A 27,414-nucleotide genomic window follows, 5' to 3' on the forward strand; every position below is an offset into this window, starting at 1 on the left:
TTCCTTTTATCTATATACTGTACGAATTGTTCTGCCTCATCAAAACATGCAAATTTTATTCAAGGATTATAAGGAATTTAGATATTATCTTCTGAGATCACCCCCATATTTTGATCCCACATACATGTTTAACCCACTCACATTCTGTTTGTATGTGCCAGACCCAAGTCATGAGCCTGTAATACAGTGGTTGCTGTTTGTTGCTGTGTTCCATATTTGTTATTCATTTTATTATACCCCTGCTTTGAAAAAAGGGGGGTATACTGTTTTACCTCTGTTTGTTCTTCCATCCATCCATCAGTCCGCCCCATGAATATTTGTCATCACATGTTTCTCAGATGTGTTTTCAGATTCATCACTTGACAACTTCCTGTTTACCAAACACTTGCATGATTTTAAACATGATACCCATTGAAGTTGAAAATTTTCGTCACATTTTTTTCAGGAACTACAATACAAGGATTTCTATAATTTGGTTTCAGGCTTGATATAAGTCAGCTATACCTTGTGATGGGTTTACATATTCATCACTCAACAACTTCCTGTTGACCAAACACTTGTATGATTTTAAACATGATACCCAAGTTGAAAATTTTCGTCACATTTTTCTCAGGAACTTCAATACAAAGATTTCTGAAATTTGGTTTAAGGGTTAATATAAGTCAGCTATACTGTGTGATGCGCTTTTTTATTCATCACTCGACAAATTCCTGTTTACTGAACACTTGCATATTTTTACACTGTTAATATCATATATCCACTTACAGCGGGGGTATCATCACAGTTTCACTTGTTTTACATTCTTTAGGCCATTAGTTTTCTCGTTGGAATTGGTTTACATTTGTGATTGCCTTTTATAGCTGGGCATGCCACAAAACCAGGTTCAACCCACTTTTTTTTTTCTTAAAATGCTGTGTACCAAGTCAAAAAAATGGCCATTGTTATATTATATTTCGTTTCTGTGTGTGTTACATTTTAATGTTGTGTTTCTGTTGTGTCGTATAGTTATATTATATTTGATACAATTCCCTCAGTTTTAGTTTGTAACCTGGATTTGTTTTTTTCTCTATCAATTTATGAATTTCCAACAGTGGTATACTTCTGTTGTCTTTATTTATGTGGTATTGGCTTTGCTCATTGTTGAAGGCAGTACAGTGACCTATAGCTGCTGTTAATTTCTGTGTCATTTGGTCTCGTGTGAAGTGTTGTCTCATTGGCAATCATACCTCATTTTCTTTTTCTATTTGTGTTGCTCAGTCTTAAGTGTTTTGTCCGTGTATTTTTGACTTGTAAGTTTGAATGTCTCTCTGATATCTTTCACCTCTCTCCTAACACAAATTGATTTGGAATGTTTGGGATTTTGAATAAATAAACATAGCTGTCACCCTATACACAGGAAAAAGTGCCACAAGTGTTTTACACATGTTATACATACATTAAACATGCGTTGTGAAACGTCTTTTTCCTATCATGCACGTATAACGCATGTTTTGAACATGTTTTACACATGAAAAATATATGTAATGTTAAACACATGTTTCAAAACCATGCGTTAAACATGTGTATAATATGAGTTTTAAATGATGCGTATAACATGTGTTTAACAAACATAAAGGATAATAATCACAATACAACTGTTCTATAAGAATATCTAATATAAAGTTTTCTTCGATTTGTAGCAAAAACATGTTCATATAAAAATTATATAAAATTTAAATTGACATTGACAGATAATTTTTATAACAATTATTTCCCAATTATAATAATTCAATTTCTGCCATTATAATTTTATGGACGGATTTAAAAAAAATTTATACACAATTTAATGACTATCATGTTATTTCTATTTTTGGTATAACAAATGCATATTTTCTTGTTCTGTCTTTAGGTGAATCACCATCACTACCATTTTTAGCACCATTTTCTATTTTCTCTGATTTTGATGACTTTTCATTGTCTTTCTTAACTCGTTTTAATGGTTTCCACAGAACTGGACTTAACCGGTCAGGACTAGTTGGATCCTCCATACTATCACATGACAAATTAAGGTCTCTCACAGTCAACTCTGACATTGACCTTGATTCTCCTGGAATACTTTCAGTAGAAAGGGCCCTGATAAAGCGTACAGCTAGAGATGTTTTACGGAAAGCACTGCCATACATGCTATCACTCTGGTCCCCTGCTGAGATATGTGATTCTGTAGGGGAAGCAGGGCGACCTTCAGCTAGGGCTTTCTTGTACTTGGCTTGCAATCTGAAATTTAAAGTCACAATGTACTGTTCTGTAGTATAACAAAATGCTACACAACCTAAATATATATATATATATACAACTCATCTAAACATCAACCCAACAATGTTAGATCTGTAAATTTGCTTTCGTAAATTTTTCGTTCTTCCCTCGCTGGGAATCGAACCCATGCTACTGAGATGTTGTGACACCAAATCGCCTGCACAGTAGCACACAAATATAAAGCTTTCGATGGCATCCTGTTATATTTCCTCGTCAGTTTTAATCTAGCGACGTACTACAGTACATGATATATAAGGCATGGAGATGTTATTGTTACAGATCAGCTAAATTCTCTATAGTAAAGGATCCTACAAATTAATGTAAGATATAGTCACAGAAAATAATTATATTCATAAGTACGTCTGAATCAGTGATAACTCTACAACAGATTTGTTCATCGGATCACCAGCAATAATGGTGATACATGGCTGTGTACATTATGTATATACAATTTGTCTAAACATCAACCCAACAATGTTAGATCTGTAAATTTGCTTTCGCATTTTTTTTTTCTTCCCTCAACAGGATTTGAACCCATGCTACTGAGATATCGTGACACCAAATCGCCTGCACTGTAGCCGTCTCGCTAGACCACACGACCACCTGGGCTTCACAAATATAAAGCTTTCGATGGCATCCTGTTACCTTTCCTCGTCAGTTTTAATCTAGTGTCGTACTACAGTACATGATATATAAGGCATGGAGATATTATATATATTGTTATTTATACATATATATTCTTATATTATTTTAAGTGTTTAAACTATAATTTCAAAACTTCACATTGTTTTTACTAACAATCAAATTCAACATTGAAACTCGCAATGAAAACAGTTCTTATTTCCTCCTTTTTTTAAGAAGTTAATTTTTAACAATTCTATTCCAAATAAACAGATTAGACCTGTATGAAAACCAACTTAAACACAAAGGAATTTGCACTTTTTTTTAGATACTTGCAAGACTTGGTGATTCTTTAAATATATTTTCCAATGACTATCTGTAGTATGTTAGTCACACAATTTAGTTTGTTGTGAAATTTTCAATAACAGTCTATAGCTATTGAGGAGTCGTCCTTTCTGTATTGTGAATTTTTTTTACATTATTTTTTTTCAATTCTTTAATTCTTTTTTGTCCATTATTCTCTATTTGCTATATTTCACAACTCTTTATTTGTAAATTTTATAGTGAATATTCTTTTGTTTTTGTTCCGAGTTATTCTGTATTTGGTAGACCCTCTCCAGACCCCCTTCTATGGTACATACCTCTTTATGGTCTTTGGTACAGGTTTGTTATACCCTGTTTTCTATGGTACATACCTTCTTATGGTCTTTGGTACAGGTTTGTTATACCTCCAGACCCCCTTCTATGGTACATACCTTCTTATGGTCTTTGGTACAGGTTTGTTATACCTCCAGACCCCTTTCTATGGCACATACCTTCTTATGGTCTTTGGTACAGTTTTGTTATACCTCCAGACCCCTTTCTATGGTACATACCTTCTAATGGTCTTTGGTACAGGTTTGTTATACCTCTAGACCCCCTTCTATGGTACATACCTTCTTATTGTCCTTGGTACAGGTTTGTTATACCTCCAGACCCCCTTCTATGGTACATACCTTCTTATGGTCTTTGGTTCAGGTTTGTTATACCTCCAGACCCCCTTCTATGGTACATACCTTCTAATGGTCTTTGGTACAGTATGGTCTTTGGTACAGGTTTGTTATACCTCCAGACCCCCTTCTATGGTACATACCTCCTTATGGTCTTTGGTACAGGTTTATTATACCCTGTCCAGACCCCCTTCTATGGTACATACCTCCTTATGGTCTTTGGTACAGGTTTATTATACCCTGTCCAGACCCCCTTCTATGGTACATACCTTCTTATGGTCTTTGGTACAGGTTTGTTATACCTCCAGACCCCTTTCTATGGCACATACCTTCTAATGGTCTTTGGTACAGTATGGTCTTTGGTACAGGTTTGTTATACCTCCAGACCCCCTTCTATGGTACATACCTCCTTATGGTCTTTGGTACAGGTTTATTATACCCTGTCCAGACCCCTTCTATGGTACATACCTCCTTATGGTCTTCGGTACAGGTTTGTTATACCTCTCCAGACTCCCTTCTATGGTACATACCTCCTTATGGTCTTTGGTACAGGTTTGTTATACCTCTAGACCCCCTTCTATGGTACATACCTTCTTATTGTCCTTGGTACAGGTTTGTTATACCTCCAGACCCCCTTCTATGGTACATACCTTCTTATGGTCTTTGGTACCGGTTTGTTATACCTCCAGACCACTTTCTATGGCACATACCTTCTAATGGTCTTTGGTACAGTATGGTCTTTGGTACAGGTTTGTTATACCTCCAGACCCCCTTCTATGGTACATACCTCCTTATGGTCTTTGGTACAAGTTTATTATACCCTGTCCAGACCCCCTTCTATGGTACATACCTCCTTATGGTCTTTGGTACAGGTTTATTATACCCTGTCCAGACCCCCTTCTATGGTACATACCTTCTTATGGTCTTTGGTACAGGTTTGTTATACCTCCAGACCCCTTTCTATGGCACATACCTTCTAATGGTCTTTGGTACAGTATGGTCTTTTGTACAGGTTTGTTATACCTCCAGACCCCCTTCTATGGTACATACCTCCTTATGGTCTTTGGTACAGGTTTATTATACCCTGTCCAGACCCCTTCTATGGTACATACCTCCTTATGGTCTTCGGTACAGGTTTGTTATACCCTCTCCAGACCCCCTTCTATGGTACATACCTCCTTATGGTCTTTGGTACAGGTTTATTATACCCTGTCCAGACCCCCTTCTATGGTACATACCTTCTTATGGTCTTTGGTACAGGTTTGTTATACCTCCAGACCCCTTTCTATGGCATATACCTTCTTATGGTCTTTGGTACAGTTTTGTTATACCTCCAGACCCCTTTCTATGGTACATACCTTCTAATGGTCTTTGGTACAGGTTTGTTAAACCTCTAGACCCCCTTCTATGGTACATACCTTCTTATTGTCCTTGGTACAGGTTTGTTATACCTCCAGACCCCCTTCTATGGTACATACCTTCTTATGGTCTTTGGTTCAGGTTTGTTATACCTCCAGACCCCCTTCTATGGTACATACCTTCTTATGGTCTTTGGTACAGGTTTGTTATACCTCCAGACCCCTTTCTATGGCACATACCTTCTAATGGTCTTTGGTACAGTATGGTCTTTGGTACAGGTTTGTTATACCTCCAGACCCCCTTCTATGGTACATACCTCCTTATGGTCTTTGGTACAGGTTTATTATACCCTGTCCAGACCCCCTTCTATGGTACATACCTCCTTATGGTCTTCGGTACAGGTTTGTTATACCCTCTCCAGACCCCCTTCTATGGTACATACCTCCTTATGGTCTTTGGTACAGGTTTATTATACCCTGTCCAGACCCCCTTCTATGGTACATACCTCTTTATGGTCTTTGGTACAGGTTTGTTATACCCTGTTTTCTATGGTACATACCTTCTTATGGTCTTTGGTACAGGTTTGTTATACCTCCAGACCCCCTTCTATGGTACATACCTCCTTATTGTCCTTGGTACAGGTTTGTTATACCTCCAGACCCCCTTCTATGGTACATACCTCTTTATGGTCTTTGGTACAGGTTTGTTATACCCTGTTTTCTATGGTACATACCTTCTTATGGTCTTTGGTACAGGTTTGTTATACCTCCAGACCCCCTTCTATGGTACATACCTCCTTATGGTCTTTGGTACAGGTTTATTATACCCTGTTCAGACCCCCTTCTATGGTACATACCTCCTTATGGTCTTCGGTACAGGTTTGTTATACCCTCTCCAGACCCCCTTCTATGGTACATACCTCCTTATGGTCTTTGGTACAGGTTTATTATACCCTGTTCAGACCCCCTTCTATGGTACATACCTCCTTATGGTCTTTGGTACAGGTTTATTATACCCTGCCAGACCCCCTTCTATGGTACATACCTTCTTATGGTCTTTGGTACAGGTTTATTATACCCTGCCAGACCCCCTTCTATGGTACATACCTCCTTATGGTCTTCGGTACAGGTTTGTTATACCCAGTCTTCCCTATCAACCAATAAGTTTTCTGTAAACCTTTACCCTGGAGAACGAAAAAATATACAAGTTAAGGTGGTACCCAACACTTTCACCAAAATTAAGTTGGCACATTTAATTTTCATAAAGTTTTATCAAAGTATTTACTTTGACCCTTTAACAAAAATTTAAAAAAATCTAAAACTTTAAGTGCTGTCTTCTCAGTGAGAGCCAATTGTTTCTCTCTGGAAGCTATGTGGTTCCTCATCTAATAAAAACTTATTACCATGCTATGGCAAAAAGTTAGAAGTGGAGTTTCAAACCACTAATTTAATCAAACTATCACAGCTTTTACATCATTTGTGCCAATTTTTCTGTTTGAGTGTAATTTTGTAATTTATTTTCATATGAAACCTAATACGCTCAATAACTGGCCTTGTGGTATAGTAGCTAGTAGCCATGGACAGCCATGTATTCATATGTTTACTGTTCTTCTATAAATGTGTATGGCTTATGTAGACATGCATGTAGGTTATTCAAAACATTAAACAGAGATGCTCATTCAAATCAAATTCATAGAAGTCAATGCAACTCTTATCATATTTTGTTTTCTTAATATCTACTGAGGTTTAAGCTGAAAACCAACCTTAACATCAATGATCCCTCTCTCCATCATCATGAAACCCCATTTCAGTTCCTCTAACGCTGTGTTCATGGCAGCACTTGTATGAATATGTAAGGCTTTCCCCGTCGATTCCATTCTTGAAGCCATGTTTACAGTGTCCCCAAACAGGCAGTAACGAGGCATAGTAAGGCCCACAACTCCAGCAGCACACGGTCCCATGTGGAGACCTATACGTAATTGTAATTTATCATTTGGAATGTGGCGAATACTAAAGTTTGTGATTCCACTGAGGAGATCTAATGCCATGTTGGCTATTTCTCCTGAATGCCTTTTCCCATTTCTTCGAGGCAGGCCACTGGCTACCATGTAAGCATCTCCAATAGTCTCAACCTGTTGTTAAATAATTCAATGTACTGTGTGACTTACAGCTTGCATGTATTGACAATTATCAATTATTGAATATTGTTACACAATATATTGACCTCAAGAAGTTTGTGTTTTGTTGTATTGTATTGTTAGGATACTGTCTCATTGATATTTAACTTCACAGCATCTAACTACACTTTCAGTCATACAAAACTGAATGAAACAAAGTAACAACTTGTTGTTACAATGTATTGGTTTTGGTAGGCGGCTTACTTATGCAGTAATTGCACCTCAAATTCATGTAACTTAATATTATGTTTATATACTTTCAGTCCTTAATTTGTTGTTACAACTTACTAATTTAGTTATTGCTTTGTAAACTCAAATTGATTTTATAAGTGAATTAAGTGAAATAAATGAACACAAGTTTCTCTACTCTTTGTGAGGCTTGAACAAATACTTTCGAATAAATGTCAATTTTTTTTTTATGGCGACCAAATTTATGAAGAGTCTGTTTTGTTTCATCAATATAAAGGTATTTGACAAGTAATGAAAGGATATTATCATTTCGTCTAGTCTGACTAAAGATTTTTTGCAAATTTGCTTTTGGTCTACAACTTTATCTGAAAGGATTAACATTTTGATTTTAAATGTTAACAAGTAGACTTTTGCCCTTATTTCTCTCAGAAAAACACAACTAATTATAAAAATAAGTGCATCTTGTTATTTGTAAAATTAAAAAAGTTAAAAGCATGTTTTGAGACGGTAAAAGACTTTAGAAAAATCAGAAAATTAAAATTTAGGAAAATGCATTTTTTTTCTATATCCCACGAAAAAATTATCCAAGATAATTATAAATTCACAGTACCCTCAAAATTGCAAATTTTTATAAAACCACAATTTTTGAATTCAATGAAAATAAAAGAATTCACAATAGGAAGGGTGTATACAATACCTTGTAGACATCATGCTTGGCTATAATCTCATCAAAGGTTGTATACAGGTCATTCAAAAGGTCAACTACCTACAAAAGATATAGATGTATTACAATTGGTAATGTTAGAGTTCTAACATGCTACTAAACATCAACTTGGATAATGGTGAAACCAACACCTGAAGTGGTTATCGTGTGGTTGGGTAATAGCCAGTGGATACCACGGTATTCACAGTTGTCTTTCACTATAAAAGCAAATAAACGACATTAAAGACAACAACACCCATCAATTACCGCATGGTCGACATGTTTCGCCAACAAGCGTGGCGTCTTCAGGACAATATTATACAATTTATGAGCTACTTCCATCATTTCTACAATATTACCACTAGAAACTTCTATGAGGACCACTAAACAGACGTGCAAGAATAGCAGATAACCACATCGTTAATAACTTTATTGACTAACTTTCTCTTTTAACTATACTATTCTTATTTAACTTTCACTTTCTATTTATATCTATAACGTCGTCATAACAACCTCTATTGTTCGGCGAACCACACAATCACAAAATTTGTACTTCACTGTTTGATTTCATGTATAATATTGTCCTGAAGACGCCACGCTTGTTGGCGAAACATGTCGACCACAATAAATTAATACCCATGCGGTAATTGATGGGTGTTGTTGTCTTTAATGTCCTTTATTTATGTTACTAAACAGTTTTAAAATTTACTGCATATAACAGTGGCATAGAAAAGAAGAAAAAGAAGTAATGTAACTGTATAACCAGCAGTTATTAATACTATAAAGAGTTTGAAAAGGTTTTTTTGAGAAATGTAATAAAAAAAAAATACTTGAAACATCCCTTTTCACTGACAGAAAAGAACAACAAATTGAAAGTGAGGAAAACTTGGTAATTTTTTTTTATCAAGATTTAGCATTGTTTCATTTTATGTACAGCAAAATATTGAACCTTATCTACCCCTACTCCCCTAAGTATACATCAAAATTCATAAGTTTATTTCTACTTATGAATAACCCATTGGTATCTTCTGCTTCTTTCATCATCTCTTTGTTTTTGCATAGTTTCAATTGTAAAACATATATATCATATTGACATGTGTTGTGTGGAAAAATAGTTAAATCTTATATCCTCCTTGAAAACAATTTTGCAAATTGTCTCCGTTTTACATACCTCTAATGGTTCACTGGTACTTGAGATGGTGGTGAACCCCACTATATCAGAGAAGAATATAGACACTTCTTCATATGTTTCTGGTAAAACTGACTCCCCTCTCTTAAGCTGCTCAGCAACAGACCTATAAGAAATTGACATTAAAGGATAAATTGGATGCAATTTTTAAAATACCATTATCCACAATATGATAATGATCAGTCTATAATTTAATTTTGGATGTAACACGTCTTCTGATTGGCTGACGTTATTTTGTTATGAGCCCATAGACATAATTTAGTCATGTGACCGTGATGTCATCAACGTTTTTTCATGGTTTCCTACGGTTTCAAAATGGAATTTAGAATTAAATTATAAGAAATAACTGTAATATTTTTTCTGTCTATTCGAAATAACATAAAAAATGTGGTGCACACTTGTTAAATAACCCGCTACGCACGTTATTCAGTGTGCACCAAATTTTTAATGTTATTTCTTCACAGACAGAAAAAATATTACAGTCATTCCTTAAATACAACCAACTTCCTCTTTTCCAAGATTGCAACACGTACCAAACGACACCCAGTGACAATACGGTATGTGATAATATCACTTTGTTTCTAGCAATGAGTAATATCGGAGGTGCCTATAGTAAGGCACATAAGTTCATCCCTGGTTTTTGAAGTGATTTGTGTTGTTCATTATTTATGTTATGTAGACAACTGATTTTCTTTCGTTCTGAGTATTGATTTTGATTGATGGACTTCTCTCTTTTTAACATCATATATGAAGTCATAAGTGAATGTCTTCTGAATGTAAAAAAAAGTAATGGCATTGAAAATTGATCTCTTGTATAACAAGTTCTAACAAGATCTTTTTCTTCTCATAATTAATAAACAAACAACTGGTTTAGAATTGTAAATTGTGTAAATTGGTAATTTCTATATTTAGTTCAACTTACGGCGGTAACATTTGATACAATAATACATCCGTTTTCTGTTTCTCTCTGGCCAATTCTTCTGTTCTCTCTGACACGAGAGCCTCTAAGTTATTACTATAGGCTTCTAACATGTGAATCATATTGTCCATTATATTCGTTTTCCTAGGAGAGATATAAATATGAACAATTCTTTAAGTTCAACTTTCCAATTGTATTTGCAAACAAAAATTCTGAATCTCAATTTAAAGTATCATTATATTCCTTTTTTTTATTCTTTCCGAGTAAAAGTACTGTGGGTTGTTTATTATTCATTGGATACCAATTTTTGTGGATTTCATGGGTACTAGTGAACCTCAAATTCAAACTTTCAACCAATTACAAATTTTTCATATGCTTTGTGCTCAAAGTTAAAAACAATCTGTGTACCTGAAAATACCATTTTGTCTATCAAAAACACTGTTTTTAATGATGAATGTTTCTACAACTGAACTTTTGTACAATAAGAATATTGCAAGAAATAAAACTCAAAACTGTGTTTTATTTTATAAAACTGATGTCTTACTTGCTAGGGACGTTGGTGGCTTAGTGGTCTAAGTAGTTACTATTGTAATCACTTGCCAATCAACACTAAGGTTGTGAGTTTTAACCCCACTTGTGCAGGTGCACTCGAGTGTTTAAACTATAAAATTAGAATAAAATCAACTTACTTTCCACCATTGAGATCTATAAGTTTCTTTCTGATATTACTGAAGTCTGGTCTAAAGTCAGGATTCTCATTCCAACAGTTTGTCATCAGATTGTAGGCCTTGTCTGGGATGTTACTATTATCTGGTATCAGTGGACGATACGGAGGATCCTCACCTTTCCTCACACGATTTATAATCTCTATAAGATATACATATACATTTATAGAATCATGGTCGATATATCTGAAAGCCATTTGTAGTTTTTTTTTTTGTAAGAGTGAGATGATATTTGACTTTAAAACAAAAACAATTCTAATTATAACTTATAATATTACCTTACAATTGTATGCTCAAAGTCTTCCCCCAGCTGTCATGGGAGATAATTGAATATTTGTTCAAACATGCAAGATTATTATCTCCCTTACCTTTAGATGAGCTGACATTATTGAAATAATATGGAGTACACCTCAGCAATATTTCCTGAATTATGATTCCAAAGCTGTAAACATCTCCTTTCTGTGTCCCTTTAGTATCTTGTTTATGTTGCCTTAAAAGTTCTGGTGCTGTCCATAACATTCCTGGGAAAGAAAACAAAAATATAATACAGTAATTATTAGCTTTTTATTTTCATTTTTCAATTTCCATTACTTGGGATCACTGCAACTGTGTGCAATGTTTAAACTTTATCCTTAAAATGTAATATAAGATGATAAAACAAATAAACATTTTTTATATAGATTAGACAGTTGGTTTTTTCGGTTTGAATGGTTTAACACTAGTAATTTTGGGGCCCTTTATAGCTTGTTGTTTGGTGTGAGCCAAGGCTCCTTTTTGAAGGCCGTACATTGACCTATAATGGTTTACTTTTATAAATTGTTATTTGGATGGAGAGTAAATGTCCCATTGGCACTCACAACATATCTTCCTATATCTATGATATTTATATTAGTGGACTTAAAATTTTTGAAGGCATTTTTTGTTGGTTTTTTTTTAAGAATAGACAAAATGCCAGATTTTTTTATTGATATTTCCGTAATTCTTGCATACAAAAAATGTTATCAGTATTTAAACTGTGATTTTTAACTTTTGCAATACTAATTAACATTTTCTAAATTTACTATCAATCAAATTTAATCAAGATTAGTTCTAAATAATCTTCTTTTTTCTTTATTTTCAAAAACATAAATGATACAAAACTATGACTATACTATTCAGACTTACTGTTATAGAATTCATGTTCCCCTATTTCTTCACTTGGTTCCTCAGGCTGAGAAGTTATTGCACCATAATCAGTTATTTTCAGCACCCATCTACTATCAATAACACAGTTACTGGACTTCAAATTGCCATGGGAACGTAAATGGCTTCTGTGCAAAAACTCCATTCCCTTTGGGTAAAACAATATTAAGAATTAACTAAACATTCAAAAACTAAGTTAAATATTTTGATAAACTTTAATCAAACTATCAAATTTAGTTATAGATTCAGGTAAATCAAAATGAAGATATGACTATTAAAAATCTTCCAAGAACAAATTACATCCCTCCATGCTTCTTTGGTTACATCTTCTGACATCAGACTTGGACTTCTCTTGAATTGAATTTTAAATGTAGGTATTGTTATGCATTTACTTTTCTACTTTGGCTAGATGTATAGGGGGAGGGTTGAGATCTAATAAACATGTTTAACCCCGCCGCATTTTTGTGCCTGTCCCAAGTCAGGAGCCTCTGGCCTTTGTTAGTCTTGTATTATTTTAATTTTAGTTTCTTGTGTACAATTTGGAAATTAGTATGGCGTTCATTATCACTGAACTAGTATATATTTGTTTAGGGGCCAGCTGAAGGACACCTCTGGGTGCGTGAATTTCTCGCTACATTGTAGACCTGTTTGTGACCTTCTGCTGTTGTTTTTTTCTATGGTAGGGTTGTTGTCTCTTTGATACATTCCCCTTTTCCATTCTCAATTTTTATTTTTGAAAGTTTTAAATCTGTACTCCTAAAATTGTAGTGCAACAAAAAGCTATAGTTTTCTCCACCAATAAAATTGTTAAATTTTCAACCATGTGGTTTTATGTGTGATTGACAAGTAAAAATGTAAGGTCTGGTCCAGAAATGTATGTATGGATAAGATTTTTCTTATCTTATATTGCAAGGAATAAAATTAAATTTCTTTTGATAAATGGTAAAGATATCTCATATTTTAAAAGAAGTGCCTTCCTTTCCTCATGCAATCAATTCTGAAAAACCAAAGATTTTTTAAAAAGGGGAGATAATCAAATTTCACAAAGACACAAACCTTGGCTAAATCTATTGCAAAAGACATTTTGAACATCCAATCCAATTTTATGTCATCATTTTCCAAAATATCCTGTAAAATAAAAACAAATCCTTATATACTTACATTTCTATAAATGTTGAATCTTTTCTATACTAAATAATGTCTCACAGTTTACTATTAACAGTAACTGGAATATCGTTTTTAAAAATAACACAATCTCTCACTAGACAGTTGTACATTGTTGTAAGCTGAATAAATACTATAGAGGTAAAATAAAAACTTACTTTCAATTTGATTTTAATTATAGAGGGGGGATAGGACCTTTATCAGGACTCCCGGATTGGGTGTTTTTAAGCCTGGGATTTTTGGGATTGACCCTATCTGGATATGGGAATCCTTTTTTTTGGAATTTCAGGACTTCAGGATTTCGTGTTTTTTAAGCACAGGATTTCGGGATTTCATGTTTTTAAGGTCAGGATTTTGGGATCAGTACTTCTCCCTCATTATAATAGCAAATAATATTGTCATGAATTTTAAGTCAATCCAAACTAAGTATTAACTTTATAAGATTTCAGGAGTTATATATATATATATATATATATACAACTGGTCTAAACATCAACCCAACAATGTTAGATCTGTAAATTTGCTTTCGCAAATTTTTGGTTCTTCCCTCGCCGGGATTCGAACCCATGCTACTGTGATATCGTGACACCAAATCGCCTGCACTGCAGCCGTCCCGCTAGACCACACGACCACCTGGGCTCTCAAAAAAAGAGCTTTCGGTGGGCATATGTTACCTTTCCACGTCAGTTTTAATCTAGCGGCGTACTACAGTACATGATATATAAGGCATGAAGATGTTATTGTTACAGATCAGCTAAATTATCTATAGTAAAGGATCCTACAAATTAATGTAAGATACAGTCACAGAAAATAATTATATAAAATATATATATTCCATAAAGAACACTACCTGTAGACTTCCTTTAGAACAGTATCTTGTAAGTATATAACTATTGTTTGGCTCTAAACTTGCTCCTACGAAAGGGTTCAAGTTGTCATGTTGTAATTCTCTTAACTGAAAAATGAAATTTCATTTCAGATAGCATTAAATTATTTTTAATGTTTGTTTTTATGTTAATGGATGAATCTATGAAGTAAAAAATATATTATAAACATTATAAAGCACAAATATATAAAAAGGTATTATAAAACATTTCCATTTTAAATTAAGTATAAAAAAATTCCATGTATAATTATTAAAAAGAAAGAAAATCCAACAGTTAAGACTCTGTATGTACAAAAGAAAAACAGGATATGGGTATCTATTTATGACACAAAATCAGTACACGTGCAACCAAAAAACACACGAAAAGCAAAGAAACAGCACATTTATTGCTGTTCTTCATCTCAAAATCACATTGAGCCTTCAACACGGAAAAAAACTCTCACACTTCAAGTTAAAGACTGCCCCTAGCACCATCTTATTTCGAGAATCACTGATGAGTCTTTTGTAGACGAAATGCGCGTCTGGCTTATATATGAAATTTAGTCCTGGTATCTATGATGAGTTTATTTCCACAATTAATTTGGATAGACTTTGTAAGATGTAGCACCCAATCAGGCTGGTAAAAACAGAACAATATTACTAGAAAGAAGTACATTGTTAAAACAAAATAGTTCCTAGTCCGCACAGGTGTAAATTTGTCAACTTACAGTTTTTAAATCTCTGAGAACTTCTCTAGTCAGTCGTATAGATCTTCTTTGTATACTTTTTACTGCAACAACTGTTCCCTATGTGGAAATAAGATACATGAACAGATTTTTGTTAATATCTATTTCCATGTTATTTACATATATACTTTTCACATTGCTAGAAATTATTTCATTTTTTTTTTTGAAAAAAAAATTTAAAAAATCACAATATAATCATCAAAATCTGTTAAACAGCTAACAAATAATAAAAATTTATTAAAAAAATTTCAGAGATTGCCATAGAAATATTATAGAGGTTTCAAAGGTTGGAAATTGTATTCATAAAGAACTTTTCAATCTTTACATAATTATTGTTAAGTCAGAAATTTTACCATGCAATTATACTACAGTACCTATCAATGTTGAGCAATGGACATAAAGTCTAAGATCTTGATTGCTGTTTCAGGAAATAGCAGAGGTGGATTAAGGGGGCATGGTCCCAGCCCAACTCTCTTAATAGAAATACAAATTAATATGTTTAGCTAAAGCATAGATCTTTCTACCAATTTCTTTTCTAATGTCTCCCTGTTGTTACCTCCTCCCCCCTTTATTTTAATTCTGAAGCTCTATCTCAATGGTGCCTACAGATACTGCTATCAAAATTTAATATGCAATTAATGTTTATACATTTGGGAAATCTATCCAACTGCAATTTTCACAATCATAAAAATTCTTAACCAAAGTCTGAATTTATGCAATTCAATTTGACTCACCTTGTAGTTACCTATAGGTGTATACAATAAATTTCTGTCTAAACTCACAGACGATCCAAAACCCAAGGTATTCCTTGTTTCCTATAAAACATAATGAAAGGTTTTCAATAATCCTATGTGCACAAAAACATTGTGAGTTCATGATGCTTCTTTTTAGTGTATAAATATAACTCCTAACTAAATACTTGTTCTTTGGTCTTTAATATACTTTTTTTTTAATTTTCTGTAATGAATATTTTAGTTAGCAATTCCAGAAATGTTTGTAAGAGGAAGCATAGCTGCCAACTGTTTTAGGAGGATTTCCCCATATAGTCTCCCTTATGGAAATTTTGAAAGAGCAATTTTGTCCACAATTTAAAACAAAACAATCAATTTTACCACGGGTATAGGATTGTAAAAGTATGAAGCGGCAAATGAACAATGTTAAAATGAATATAAAGTCCCCTTTAACCCTTTCCTCCATAGTGACGCCTTTTGACGCCACCCCTTACGCCATCATGACGCCTTTTGACGCCTGTGTAGTACCTCAGTTGGAACGCTTTGACTACAAAGTGTCTGCTTCAAACGTAATGAAATTTGTATCCAATATGAAAAGGATATTCATATGAATATCTAACTTGAATTTAAAAAAAGTTGTTTTTCACAATTTGTTTATTCTTTAAAGCATATTTTTAGCCTTTAATTGAAAAATCCTATGCAAATCAAGTATGCAAAAAAAAATGTCAATGGAGGAAAGGGTTAACATTTTTGGAGACTGCCAACGCCATTTTGCATATAAAAAAAACATTAGTATTTTGAAATGTTGGCAGGTATGAGGAAGATGTAGTTCAAATCTTAAAGTACTAAAAGTGTGGTTAAATTTAGGAGTGAGATTTTTCAACATTTTAAAAAAGTTTAAATATTCTGAGAATTGTGAGACAAGAAAAGTTATTTTAAAAAAAAGTCATCTCTGATTTCATTTAAATGAAGCAATTATTCCAAAAGTAACTATCATTTGTCAAGACGCTTTAAACTATTATAATTACCATTCTGACAAGTTTTTTCTTTGGATGAATTTGACCTTTGACCTGAGCAGGGACTACAGTTGCTGTTCCATTTTTCTTTCTAAGTTTGATTTCATTTTGATTTACTTTCCATAACATTCCCATCAGTTCCTTCTCAAAGCGAAATTTTCTACAAATATTAAAAAACTTCATCAACTCCTTTTTTCCTGAAAGTTCTGCAAGTTTTTTTTTTAAATTGTAGTTTTATTTTTATGTATCACTTTAATTTTGTAGATTAAGGAAAAATTGCATTGTGAAAAATATTTGATTTTGGGTTTTTATCACAAGCTTACAGTTACTTCGTTAAACCAGATTCTGAGACATGTTGTATTATATGTCTCTGATTAAATCTTTATGAAATTTATAATTTCACTTTTACCTAAGAAATCCACAAGTATACCAATTATCAGAATGATCATCCATGTAGTACTGGTACATGATCCACAAAAAGTGTCAATTTAACTAAATGCTATTATATCTGCTTACAGTTTACAGCTAATTTCCTAAAGCATGAAGAGCAAGACTTTAATTAGCTTGCTTGCTTTTTTTTTATATTGTACAATCAGTTGGATAACACACAATTAAATTCAAATATTATATATACAGGTTAAACTATGCCTATATACACTGTTTAAAGATGTCAATCTTATTTAAAAAGCTTGTATAAGCAATTATACAAACAAAGCAAGCAAGCCAACCCAAGTTTTGCTTTACATGCATTAGGAAATTAGCTGTAAAACATGGAATATCTCAATGATTATCATAATTATCAGTGACTATACCTATATAATATGATAACTGTGATACATATCGTAAGGACTAATATTACACCAACACAGGAACCAGCTATTACTGCTGACTTGTCATCTTCTGAAATAAACAATGATAAATAAGTCACTGGGTTAATGGGTTATTCTAAGTAGGGCAAAGATAATGTGACAATAATCAGAGGTGGATTTAGGGGGAGGTCCAAGGGGACACAACCCCCCCCCCTTTTTTTGGAAAATTTTTGGTTGGTTATATATAGAATCACTGGAGCACGACCGGAGCTGGATCCCCTCTTAGGCAGTCAGTTGGCCCCTACTCATGAAAATTTCTGGTTCCACCACTGATAATAATATGTTGCAAGCCAACTTACTTGAAATTTCCTTGCATGGAAATTGAACTGTAAATTTGATGAGAGTTATACCTGATGTTCAGTGGTTGTCTTTTGTTGATGTGGTTTATTATTATTGTTTCTTCTTTTTCTATATATAGATGAGACTATTGGTTTTCCTATTAGAATGGTTTTACACTTGTCAATTTTGGGGCTCTTTACAATCATATGCTTGCTCTTTGGTGTGAGCCATTTAGACTCCATGTTGAAGACCATACAATGGTTTACTTTTATAAATTGTGACTTGGATGGAGAGTTGTCTCATTGGCACTTAATATACAACATCTTCTTATACTTATTATAAGGCCTACAAAATTAAATGTGCTTACTTGAAAACAGGGGGAGAGTTATATATCTCATAGCTACATGTATGTATGTTTAACATGTGTGTTGAATTGTTTGAAAACTCTAATTAGCATGAGTAAACAGTATACATAACATTTGTATGAGAAAATGTGGTGGGGTGGCATGAATTATTGATATGTGCTGAATAGTCACTGTAGACTTAAGGTGGTACCCAACACTTTCACTAAAATAAATTTGGAAGGTTTAATTTTCATAAAATTTTGCAAAGTATTTACTTTGACACTTGAACAAATATACAAAAATTCAAAAATTTTGAACCAACCGTTTTGTCAGAAAAATTACACTGGTTATATAGTAGTTTGACAAACACCTATTTTAATCATTGAGAAGCTTATTATTCCCTTTACAACACTACATAATTAAAACGTTATGCTGATTTTACAGAGTTATCTCCCTGTAGTGTTAGGTACCACCTTAAGTCTTTTTCTGACAGCGCGTCAAATGGTGAATGAACTAACAAATAAAGGAGGAACAAAGGAATAAACCAATCAATGGACAAGCCAAATAATGAAAGTGTAAATCCTATCAAATGATAGTAAACTTTGAAAGCAAAACATGTGGTTGTTGTTTGTTCATGTATGTCATAATTGCTCTTCGGTAAATTATATTGTTATACATTAGACCATTTGTTTTCTAATTTGAGTTGGGGCATATTTTTGGTAACATTAATATATGCAATACATACTTCCCTTTGTGCAGTGATCTCCAGAAAATCCACAATGTGGTGTATCGGAGGGTCTATGTCCACCTTTCCAGACTACCGCAATATTCTCCCAATAATTTGTCAGGTTAGTTATATTGGCCACAATCTGATGACTACCGTGTTGAAAATGGGTCACATGATATTTTCTAATGGCTTTGTTATCGACAAACCTCTCTATAAAGCCGGAATAACCTAAAATAAAGATGAAAATACTACTCAGTATGGATGAGTAAAATATTTGACGATGAAGGTTGCTAATGGTCTATCTGCTTGTCTGTATTTAATCTAAAAGAGACAATCAGGAGCTCTTCTATCTGAGGAATAGATTACCTACAATAGTTGTACAGTGAAACCTTTTTACACTGAACCTCTTCAGGACTTAAGATTTTTTTCGGTTTTGGCCGATGTTCGGTTTTATCAGGTTCACAATGCATACAATTTGATATGACGGTGATTAAGATAGATATAGGAAGATGTGGTGTGAGTGCCAATGAGACAACTCTCCATCCAAATAACAATTTAAAAAGTAAACCATTATAGGTTAAAGTACGGCCTTCAACACAGAGCCTTGGCTCACACTGAACAACAAGCTATAAAGGGCCCCAAAATTACATGTTTCGTTTATACAGGATTTCAGTTTATGCAGGATTAGGTTAAGCCAGGTTTCACTGTTTGGCAAAACCAATTGAATTTTGGCTCTACATTTGCTCTATAATTTTGTATAAAACTTTTTTAGTTTGATTTAAGTGTCACTGGTGAGTCTTTGTAGAAGAAACATGTGATAGTCATATAACATTTTAAGCCTATTGCCCAATAATGCAGAAAATGATGCAAACAAATAAATAATAGACAAAAATGGCTTAAATGGCTTAAACAATACAGAATTGAATGACACCCCTGCCCTAAGCCAGACCCTATATCTCACATGTTTATGCCTTTCTGTTTCAATAAGATTGAAAGTTATATCTCAGTGGGGGATCCAGGGGTTGGAACTCCTCCCCCTTTTTTTAAAATGGCTGGATCCACCCCTGTACCTACTATGCTAGAAAGTTCAAACTCAAAATGCAGTACAACAAGAAGTATAATGTTCATACAAGTTATAGGTACCTGAATAGTTTTTACTAATGGTAACTGGATTGTGATGGTTAAACATATCAATGGCATCGTAAAGATACGCAGAAAAATCATCTATCTGTAAAATAGAAAAGACATCAAGTCATTTAAAGCTTTCAAGAGGAGACAGGTATTATATGAAATTGAAAGAAAGAAACCAACACCTAATTGAATTAGTAGGACCACATAACTGTTACTTAATATTTGTTTAGCATATTCAAACTATTTTGACAGCACAATTTTTTTTTAGGTTTTCTTAAGACTATATATATATATATATATATATATCATGTTAAAACATCTGTTCTTTAAATTATTAGGTGTATCTAAAAACTATATACATAGTTAACAGTAAATAAAAAAAAAATATTATAATTAGTTATCAAAAATACCAGGATTATAATATTATACGCCAGACGCGCGTTTCGTCTACATAAGACTCAGAAGAGCATTGAGGACCCAAAATTCCAAAAAGTTGTGCCAAATACGGCTAAGGTAATCTACTCCTGGGGTAAGAAAATCCTTAGTTTTTCGAAAAATTCAAAGTTTTGTATACAGAAAATTTATAAAAATGACCACAAAATTGATATTCATGTCAACACAGAAGTGCTGACTACTGGGCTGGTGATACCCTCGGGGACGAAACGTCCACCAGCAGTGGCATCGACCCAGTGGTGTAAATAGTTATCAAAAATACCAGGATTATAATTTTATACGCCAGACGCGTGTTTCGTCTACATAAGACTCATCAGTGACGCTCAGATCAAAATAGTTAAAAAAGCCAAACAAATACAAAGTTGAAGAGCATTGAGGACCCAAAATTCCAAAAAGTTGTGCCAAATACGGCTAAGGTAATCTACTCCTGGGGTAAGAAAATCCTTAGTTTTTTGAAAAATTCAAAGTTTTGTATACAGAAAATTTATAAAAATGACCACAAAATTGATATTCATGTCAACACAGAAGTGCTGACTACTGGGCTGGTATAAAACAGGTATAACAAATAATTTAGTGGATTTCTAATTTGAGGTAATTTATTTTCTGGGTTTTTTTCAGGGCGTTAATTTATTAATAAATAAGAATGTGTACTTGGTACATGGATGCCCTGATAGCACTTTCATTTTCTATGTTTAGTGGACTGTGACTTTAGGGTCAAAACTCTGATTAGGCTTAAAAATTCAAAAGATCATATCTTAGGGAACACATGTACTAAGTTTAAAGCTGATTGGACTTCAAAAACTAACCCGACCAAAAACTTTAACCTGAAGTGGGACAGACAAACAAACGGATGGACAGCTAGAGAAATGGAAGGACCAGAAAACATAATATCCCTCAGCTAAAACAATTAACATTGACAGGAACAATCTTTTACCTGGTTGCTAAGAGGTACAGATAGATTTGCTGGTTTCAGGAAATTTTTACAGTCATTCTCAAACTTAGAATATGTTGTTGAAACAGGGCCAACTTCTAACAAAGAGCTAAATATATCATCCTGGGTACTGGTATGGTTAAGTCCTGCTCCAAAGGTCAGATGGATGAATATGTACTGTCCACTACTGGTCAGTCCTTTACCAAAGGCCACCTTCATAAAATCATCTATGTACTTTTCAGGAAAGGATAGAATAAAAACTGAAAAATATAAGAAGAAACAGAATTAAATTTTACATAATATAAATTTGCAGTGGCTTAGTTTGTATGTATGTTCAGACGCTCAAATATCTACATCATTTTGACCAAAAAGAAAAAAAATAATAATAATTATATGATTGCATGTATTCATAGCAGATACACACAGAGGTATCTCCGCCAAAGGGTGAGGATTTGAGAATAGCTTCCAATCAATTCAGAAGCAGTATGCATAGTGTTTCCTTTAGGATGGTTTAGTTTATGTAAACAAGATGGATAAATTGCAGAAAAGTGCTTTCAACTTTTCGTAAAAGTCTATGACGTAGTGTGCAGTCGGCTGTGACAGACACAGAGGATGATGATATGCAGACCTGCAGACTTGCTTGGTGTAAAATTAAGCCAAGCAAAGCAATGACATAAAGTAACTTACTAGTAAACATCATATCCTGATATTATTTCCTGTGACATAAAAGACGACGTGATAAAAACTCTACTAGTATTTACTGTAATGGAACTTATAAATACCCCTTTCTTTAAATGTTAAAATATTTAATTTTATTTTCAATAAAATAACAGTGTTTCAATGTCCCTGCATTGCACATATTATGACTATCCAAGATACAAAGGTAATAACTAAAAAAGCACTTTTTTCTTTACATTTTTTTTAATATCTCAACATGCTCAAGAGATATAAAAGCTTCATCTAAGAATTCTAGTAAAAAATCAGAACGGTGATAAAAATCCGGAATTTTATCCATGCGAGTCAGAGACTATAAATTTATTATATGTATATCTCTGGTTATACCTCTGATGTGGCTCTTTAAGTCGTAGATGGCACTCTCCATTTCTCCTCTAGTGAAACTTGAAATAACTTTTTCACGTCTAATGTTAATATTGGACCTTGGAAAGGTTGAATTCATCACTCTGGAGAAAGTCTGTCTAATCTCATCGGAGCTACTTATGATTCCTACAAAAAGTAAAAATCTATTTTAAAAACTGTTGGGCTATATACAGAAAAATATAAAAAGAATAGTTGATGGATTAACCCTGCTGTTAAAAATATTAACAGCAAAGTAGTTATTATAGAAACCTACAAGCTTGAGTTCAACTGCGGAAAAGGGTACAACTTTCGCCGCTTATTACAAGATTTTTACAAATTAAACATTAAAAAAAATCCAGTAACAGCCATATATCTCAATGCTTTTTGTTTTGTTTTGTTTTTGTTTATAATTTTATGTTGCCGATGATGGGGCACCTTTGTCTTTGATTGTTTCTAACATTTTATTTTATTCATAACGTTTTTTAAGAATAAGCAACGAGCTCGCCACGTTGCATAGAACATAAAGACGGAACTTGACATTTGTCTATTTTTAAGACTTAAGCAACCTAAAATTCATTTGCTAATTTCTGTCACTGGCTTGCTATCACATTGGTGCCCCCTCTCACTTTTTCCTTTAGCTGCTATACATATATTAAAACTAACTAAGGAACTTTCAAAAGAAATGTCTTCTACCAAAGAAATACACACAGATTTAGTGCGTCAAGAAAGTTATATTATAATCTATCTCTCCGTACTTCATAAACTCTGTAACTAATTTATTCTTCTCTGGTTACCCTTACGTCTTACTATCAGCTGATTCACAAAGATACTTGAAAAAGACAAGAAATGTTTGATTTTCATTATCAATATCAAAACATTTGTGACATATTGTATATTTACATTTTATCACCTAATCAATTTCATACTGATCAGTTTCAAAGTCATAGCCAGGTCTGATTGACAGTGTTTCATTTTTAAATGACTGAAATTGATAAAATGTTCGGGATCAGCAGTGTACTTTTTTGGAAGACATCCAACTTTTAAAATTTTGAACCGAAGGTTAGAAATAAAATTTAGAATAGTCCTATTTTTATCAAACACAAATTTTAAATAGATTATAAAATTTTAACATACTGTAAATGTTAAAAAAAAATACAACACCGAAACACGATATTCACTTATAGTAACCACAGGTGTTTCGGAGGTCCATTTCGAGAGCTGATATCCCATATTTCAATATTTTATATATTTTATGATCCACGTTTAGTGAGTCTTATATATAATATCTGGAAGAATCTGTTTGCGCCGCAAAAAAATACGTCATTTATCACAACTCATTTGCCTCAATGTTATATATAACATTTTTACACCACTACTTTTAAAATATTGACAGTCATTAGCGCCAAAATTAAAGAATACAATTGCGCTTAATATTTAAAAAAAAAATGGGAGAAATCCTTTTGCGCCACAATTTTTTCTTCAAATCGGCGTTTGTTCCATCTGCTTTAAAATTACATAGTATCATTTGCGACAAAAATAAAACAAACGATTGCACCATTTAAAAGAAAATGGCTTCCCTCCTACTTTAGCCGGGCTTGGGAGCGGTACCGTACTTTACACGGAAAATGTTTTATTTTCTGAAACATGTCCATGCTACGCAATTTAATTTATGTAGTAGCTTGTTGCTTCGCTGACGCGCGATTAAAAACCAGAGGCGGATTTAAGGCATCTTCGCTAGCCAAGGGTTACGATCCACTTTCGCTCTCTTCATGTGAGAGAGCGAAAGTGGATCGTAAACCTTGGCTAGCGAAGATGGATTTAAGGGGGGGGGCGGTCCCTTTTTTGGGGGAAAATACGTCAGCTTTTCCCAGCTTATATAGAGAATCAATGAATCGTGACTGGCGTGGGCCCCCTCTTATGCAGCCAGTGGGCCCCACTTATGAAAATTTCTAGATCCGCCAGTGAAAACAATGAGTTTCAGTATGGATTTTAAATAACTGATGGCGTCAGATCGAAAGGTTGATCCCACGGGTTAAAGACTTATGTTCAAGTCAACTATATAAAGAAACATAATGATATTACAAAGAATAAAGATTATGTGACAATAAAATTGAGAGACCTTACAAAACCAACAATTAGCAATTTTAAAGAGTAACAATAAACTATATATATGATTGAATGACATGATTAGTGCCATTATAACTATACATCTCCTTGGCAAGGACAGATAAAAAAAAAAAGGAATATTGAAAAGATTGTCAATTAATGATAAAATCATTTACGGATTAAAGTAATAATTCAACTGAATTGCTTAGATTAAATATAAGCTCCTTAAATTTGTTGTTTTTACACGTTTTAGAAACAGAAAGTAAACTGAAATTTTAGAAAGTTTTAAAAACCAACGACTTCCGAATTTGAATTATAAACTTATTTGTCAGAAAATATCACGCACAAGTTATGGACAATATCCTTCTAAAACTTTATAAGTATCGTTAACATCGCCGTTCATTTTTGACTCCATTGGCGCTGCGCGCCCTACGTTAACATGGTTAATGTAATGACGATTTCTTTAAGAATCGAAGACAACAATTAGATAAGCCAATATTAAATATCATTATAAAACAATTGCGCTTTATCGGTAACAATGAATTTCTACTTCAGAACCAACGCCCGTTCAAATACATTTGACATTTCTGCAATTAAGGAAGTAAATGTATGATTCATAATCTGTTTAGAATAATTTAAGGATGTACCGTAAGGTGAACTTTTATGTTGCAAGCACTGCTGTCAGGGGCGGATCCAGTCATTTTAAAAAGGGGGTTCCTAACCCAGGACAAAGGGGGGTTCCAACTAGATGTCATCATTCAAATGCATTGATCGTCTAAAATAAAGGGGGGTTCCAAACCCCGGACCCCTTCCCCTTCTGGATCCGCGCCTGGCTGTCAATCCAAAAGTGTTTTCTTTGATTTTATAAGTTGTTTTACTTATTTGTTTATTAACTGACCTATATTGTTCCACCGATGGTACTTTAGAACAGTAACCAGTACTTTGGTTAGGTCCTGATAAGTACCAAACGTACTGATTAACGAGGTCTTGGATGCCGTATGAAGAGCTTCATCTGTTGGAGTCCATGTCAGAAATGGGATGGTCCACAGAGTAGCCATTTTTTCCACGAAAGTGATCGCTAAAATACAAAAAAAAAAATATATGACGAAAGTATATCAACTATGTAATATGATTTGAGTTTTAAAGTTGTAATATGAGAAACGATGATTAAGACATGAAAAATTCTTACAGTATCCAACATGTCGTCTTATTCCTGTGGCAATTCAATTTTTTTACATTTCTTTCGCACAAAAAAAACATTTTTTAGATAATCGATCCCTTCTTATTTTATTATAGTGAATTGTACTCGCCTTGATTAGGTTTGAAATATTTGTCACTGGAATAAAAAATAACCACCAATTAACCAATTGTCTTGTCAAAAGGGTTGGTCAATCATCAACTGAATTTAGGTACCATAACTGACAAAACAAAATGTATCATAGAGACAAGTGTTCCAACTAGTACTGTGCACTCTCTCAGTTAAATGGTGTAAAAGTTGTTTGGTCTTTCGACATCAAAATATGTACAAGATCATAGCGTTTATTTTGTCTCATCATCCGTCATGTGTGAATGATTTTAATTGGATTTATTTGTAAAAAATGAATTACATTACATGGTTCTGATCGGGGCCTTTTATAGCTGACTATGCGGTATGGGCTTTGCTCATTGTTGAAGGCCGTACGGTGAGCTATAGTTGTTAATGTTTGTGTCATTTTGGTCTTTTGTGGATATTTGTCTCATTGGCAATCATACCACATCTTCTTTTTTATATTCTCTGTGAAACCGATTCTTGCATTGTATAATTATAAACATGATAAAATGTAATATATCAAAGCCCAAATGATTATGTGGATTCATTATTATTCGTTGGATACCAATTTTCGTTGATTTCGTGGATCCAGGTGAACCACGAAATTAAATGTTCAACAAAAAACAAATGATATATAGACGTGTATGCAGATTTCTGCAAAATCACGAAATCAAATATACAGGAACATGTAAGTTTTCCTCAATCCACGAAAATTGGTATCCACGAAAATAAATGAATCCATAGTACTACAGTTGTTTACTTGAATAAGCCTGTCTCCTCCACCTTAGAATATTGCCCCTCCCCATTCCCACCACCCCCACAAACGATATTCCTGTAATATGCATGGACGGATCCAGTCATTTTTAAAAGGGGTTACCAAACCATGATAAGGGGAATTCCAACTATATCATATATGTCCCATCAAAATGCATTAATCGTAAAAAAAGGGGGTTCCAACCCTCGGACCCTGCCCCCCCCCCTGAATCCACCGCTAATATGTACTTACCGCCTTGACATACGGGTCCCACAATAATGTCCACATGACTTGTATTGAGGTTGATGAACTGATTCAACGCCTCAGCATCATTACATTGGCTGTCTCGCCATTCATAGCTCGCACTGGTTTGAGATACAGCTAGCAAGAAAGCTTTTCCTGATGTTTTAAAACTTGGAAGACTGATATTTGTCGAATTTTGTGGAAGAAGAAATCCTATTTTAAATCCACATGTAATAGATATGAGACACAAAACATAATATAAGTTTTTTAGCGATAAGTTCATTGCTAATATCCACTAAAATGTGCAATCAGTGACACAATGATT

At 33.7% G+C, this 27,414-nt stretch overlaps 1 protein-coding gene across 1 annotated transcript; it reads right to left on the bottom strand.

The window, feature by feature from the left end:
* Window positions 1-1,637: 1,637 nt before the first annotated feature.
* On the bottom strand, window positions 1,638-27,414 carry LOC134681398 (atrial natriuretic peptide receptor 2-like). The gene is made up of 21 exons (XM_063541007.1): window positions 27,099-27,414; window positions 25,682-25,861; window positions 22,663-22,824; window positions 21,604-21,860; window positions 20,229-20,313; window positions 19,104-19,313; window positions 17,679-17,766; window positions 16,879-17,026; window positions 15,854-15,934; window positions 15,102-15,179; window positions 14,359-14,463; window positions 13,401-13,472; window positions 12,327-12,492; window positions 11,531-11,683; window positions 11,127-11,304; window positions 10,441-10,581; window positions 9,501-9,624; window positions 8,324-8,392; window positions 7,024-7,392; window positions 6,368-6,444; window positions 1,638-2,253 (listed from the first exon to the last, which is right to left on the bottom strand). The coding sequence occupies exons 1-21, from the start codon at window positions 27,370-27,372 to the stop codon at window positions 1,833-1,835; spliced, it is 3,438 nt and encodes a 1,145-aa protein (XP_063397077.1). The 5' UTR covers window positions 27,373-27,414; the 3' UTR covers window positions 1,638-1,832.

This window comes from Mytilus trossulus, chromosome 8 (genome assembly GCF_036588685.1).
Source record: "Mytilus trossulus isolate FHL-02 chromosome 8, PNRI_Mtr1.1.1.hap1, whole genome shotgun sequence".
Lineage (NCBI taxonomy): Eukaryota > Metazoa > Mollusca > Bivalvia > Mytilida > Mytilidae > Mytilus > Mytilus trossulus.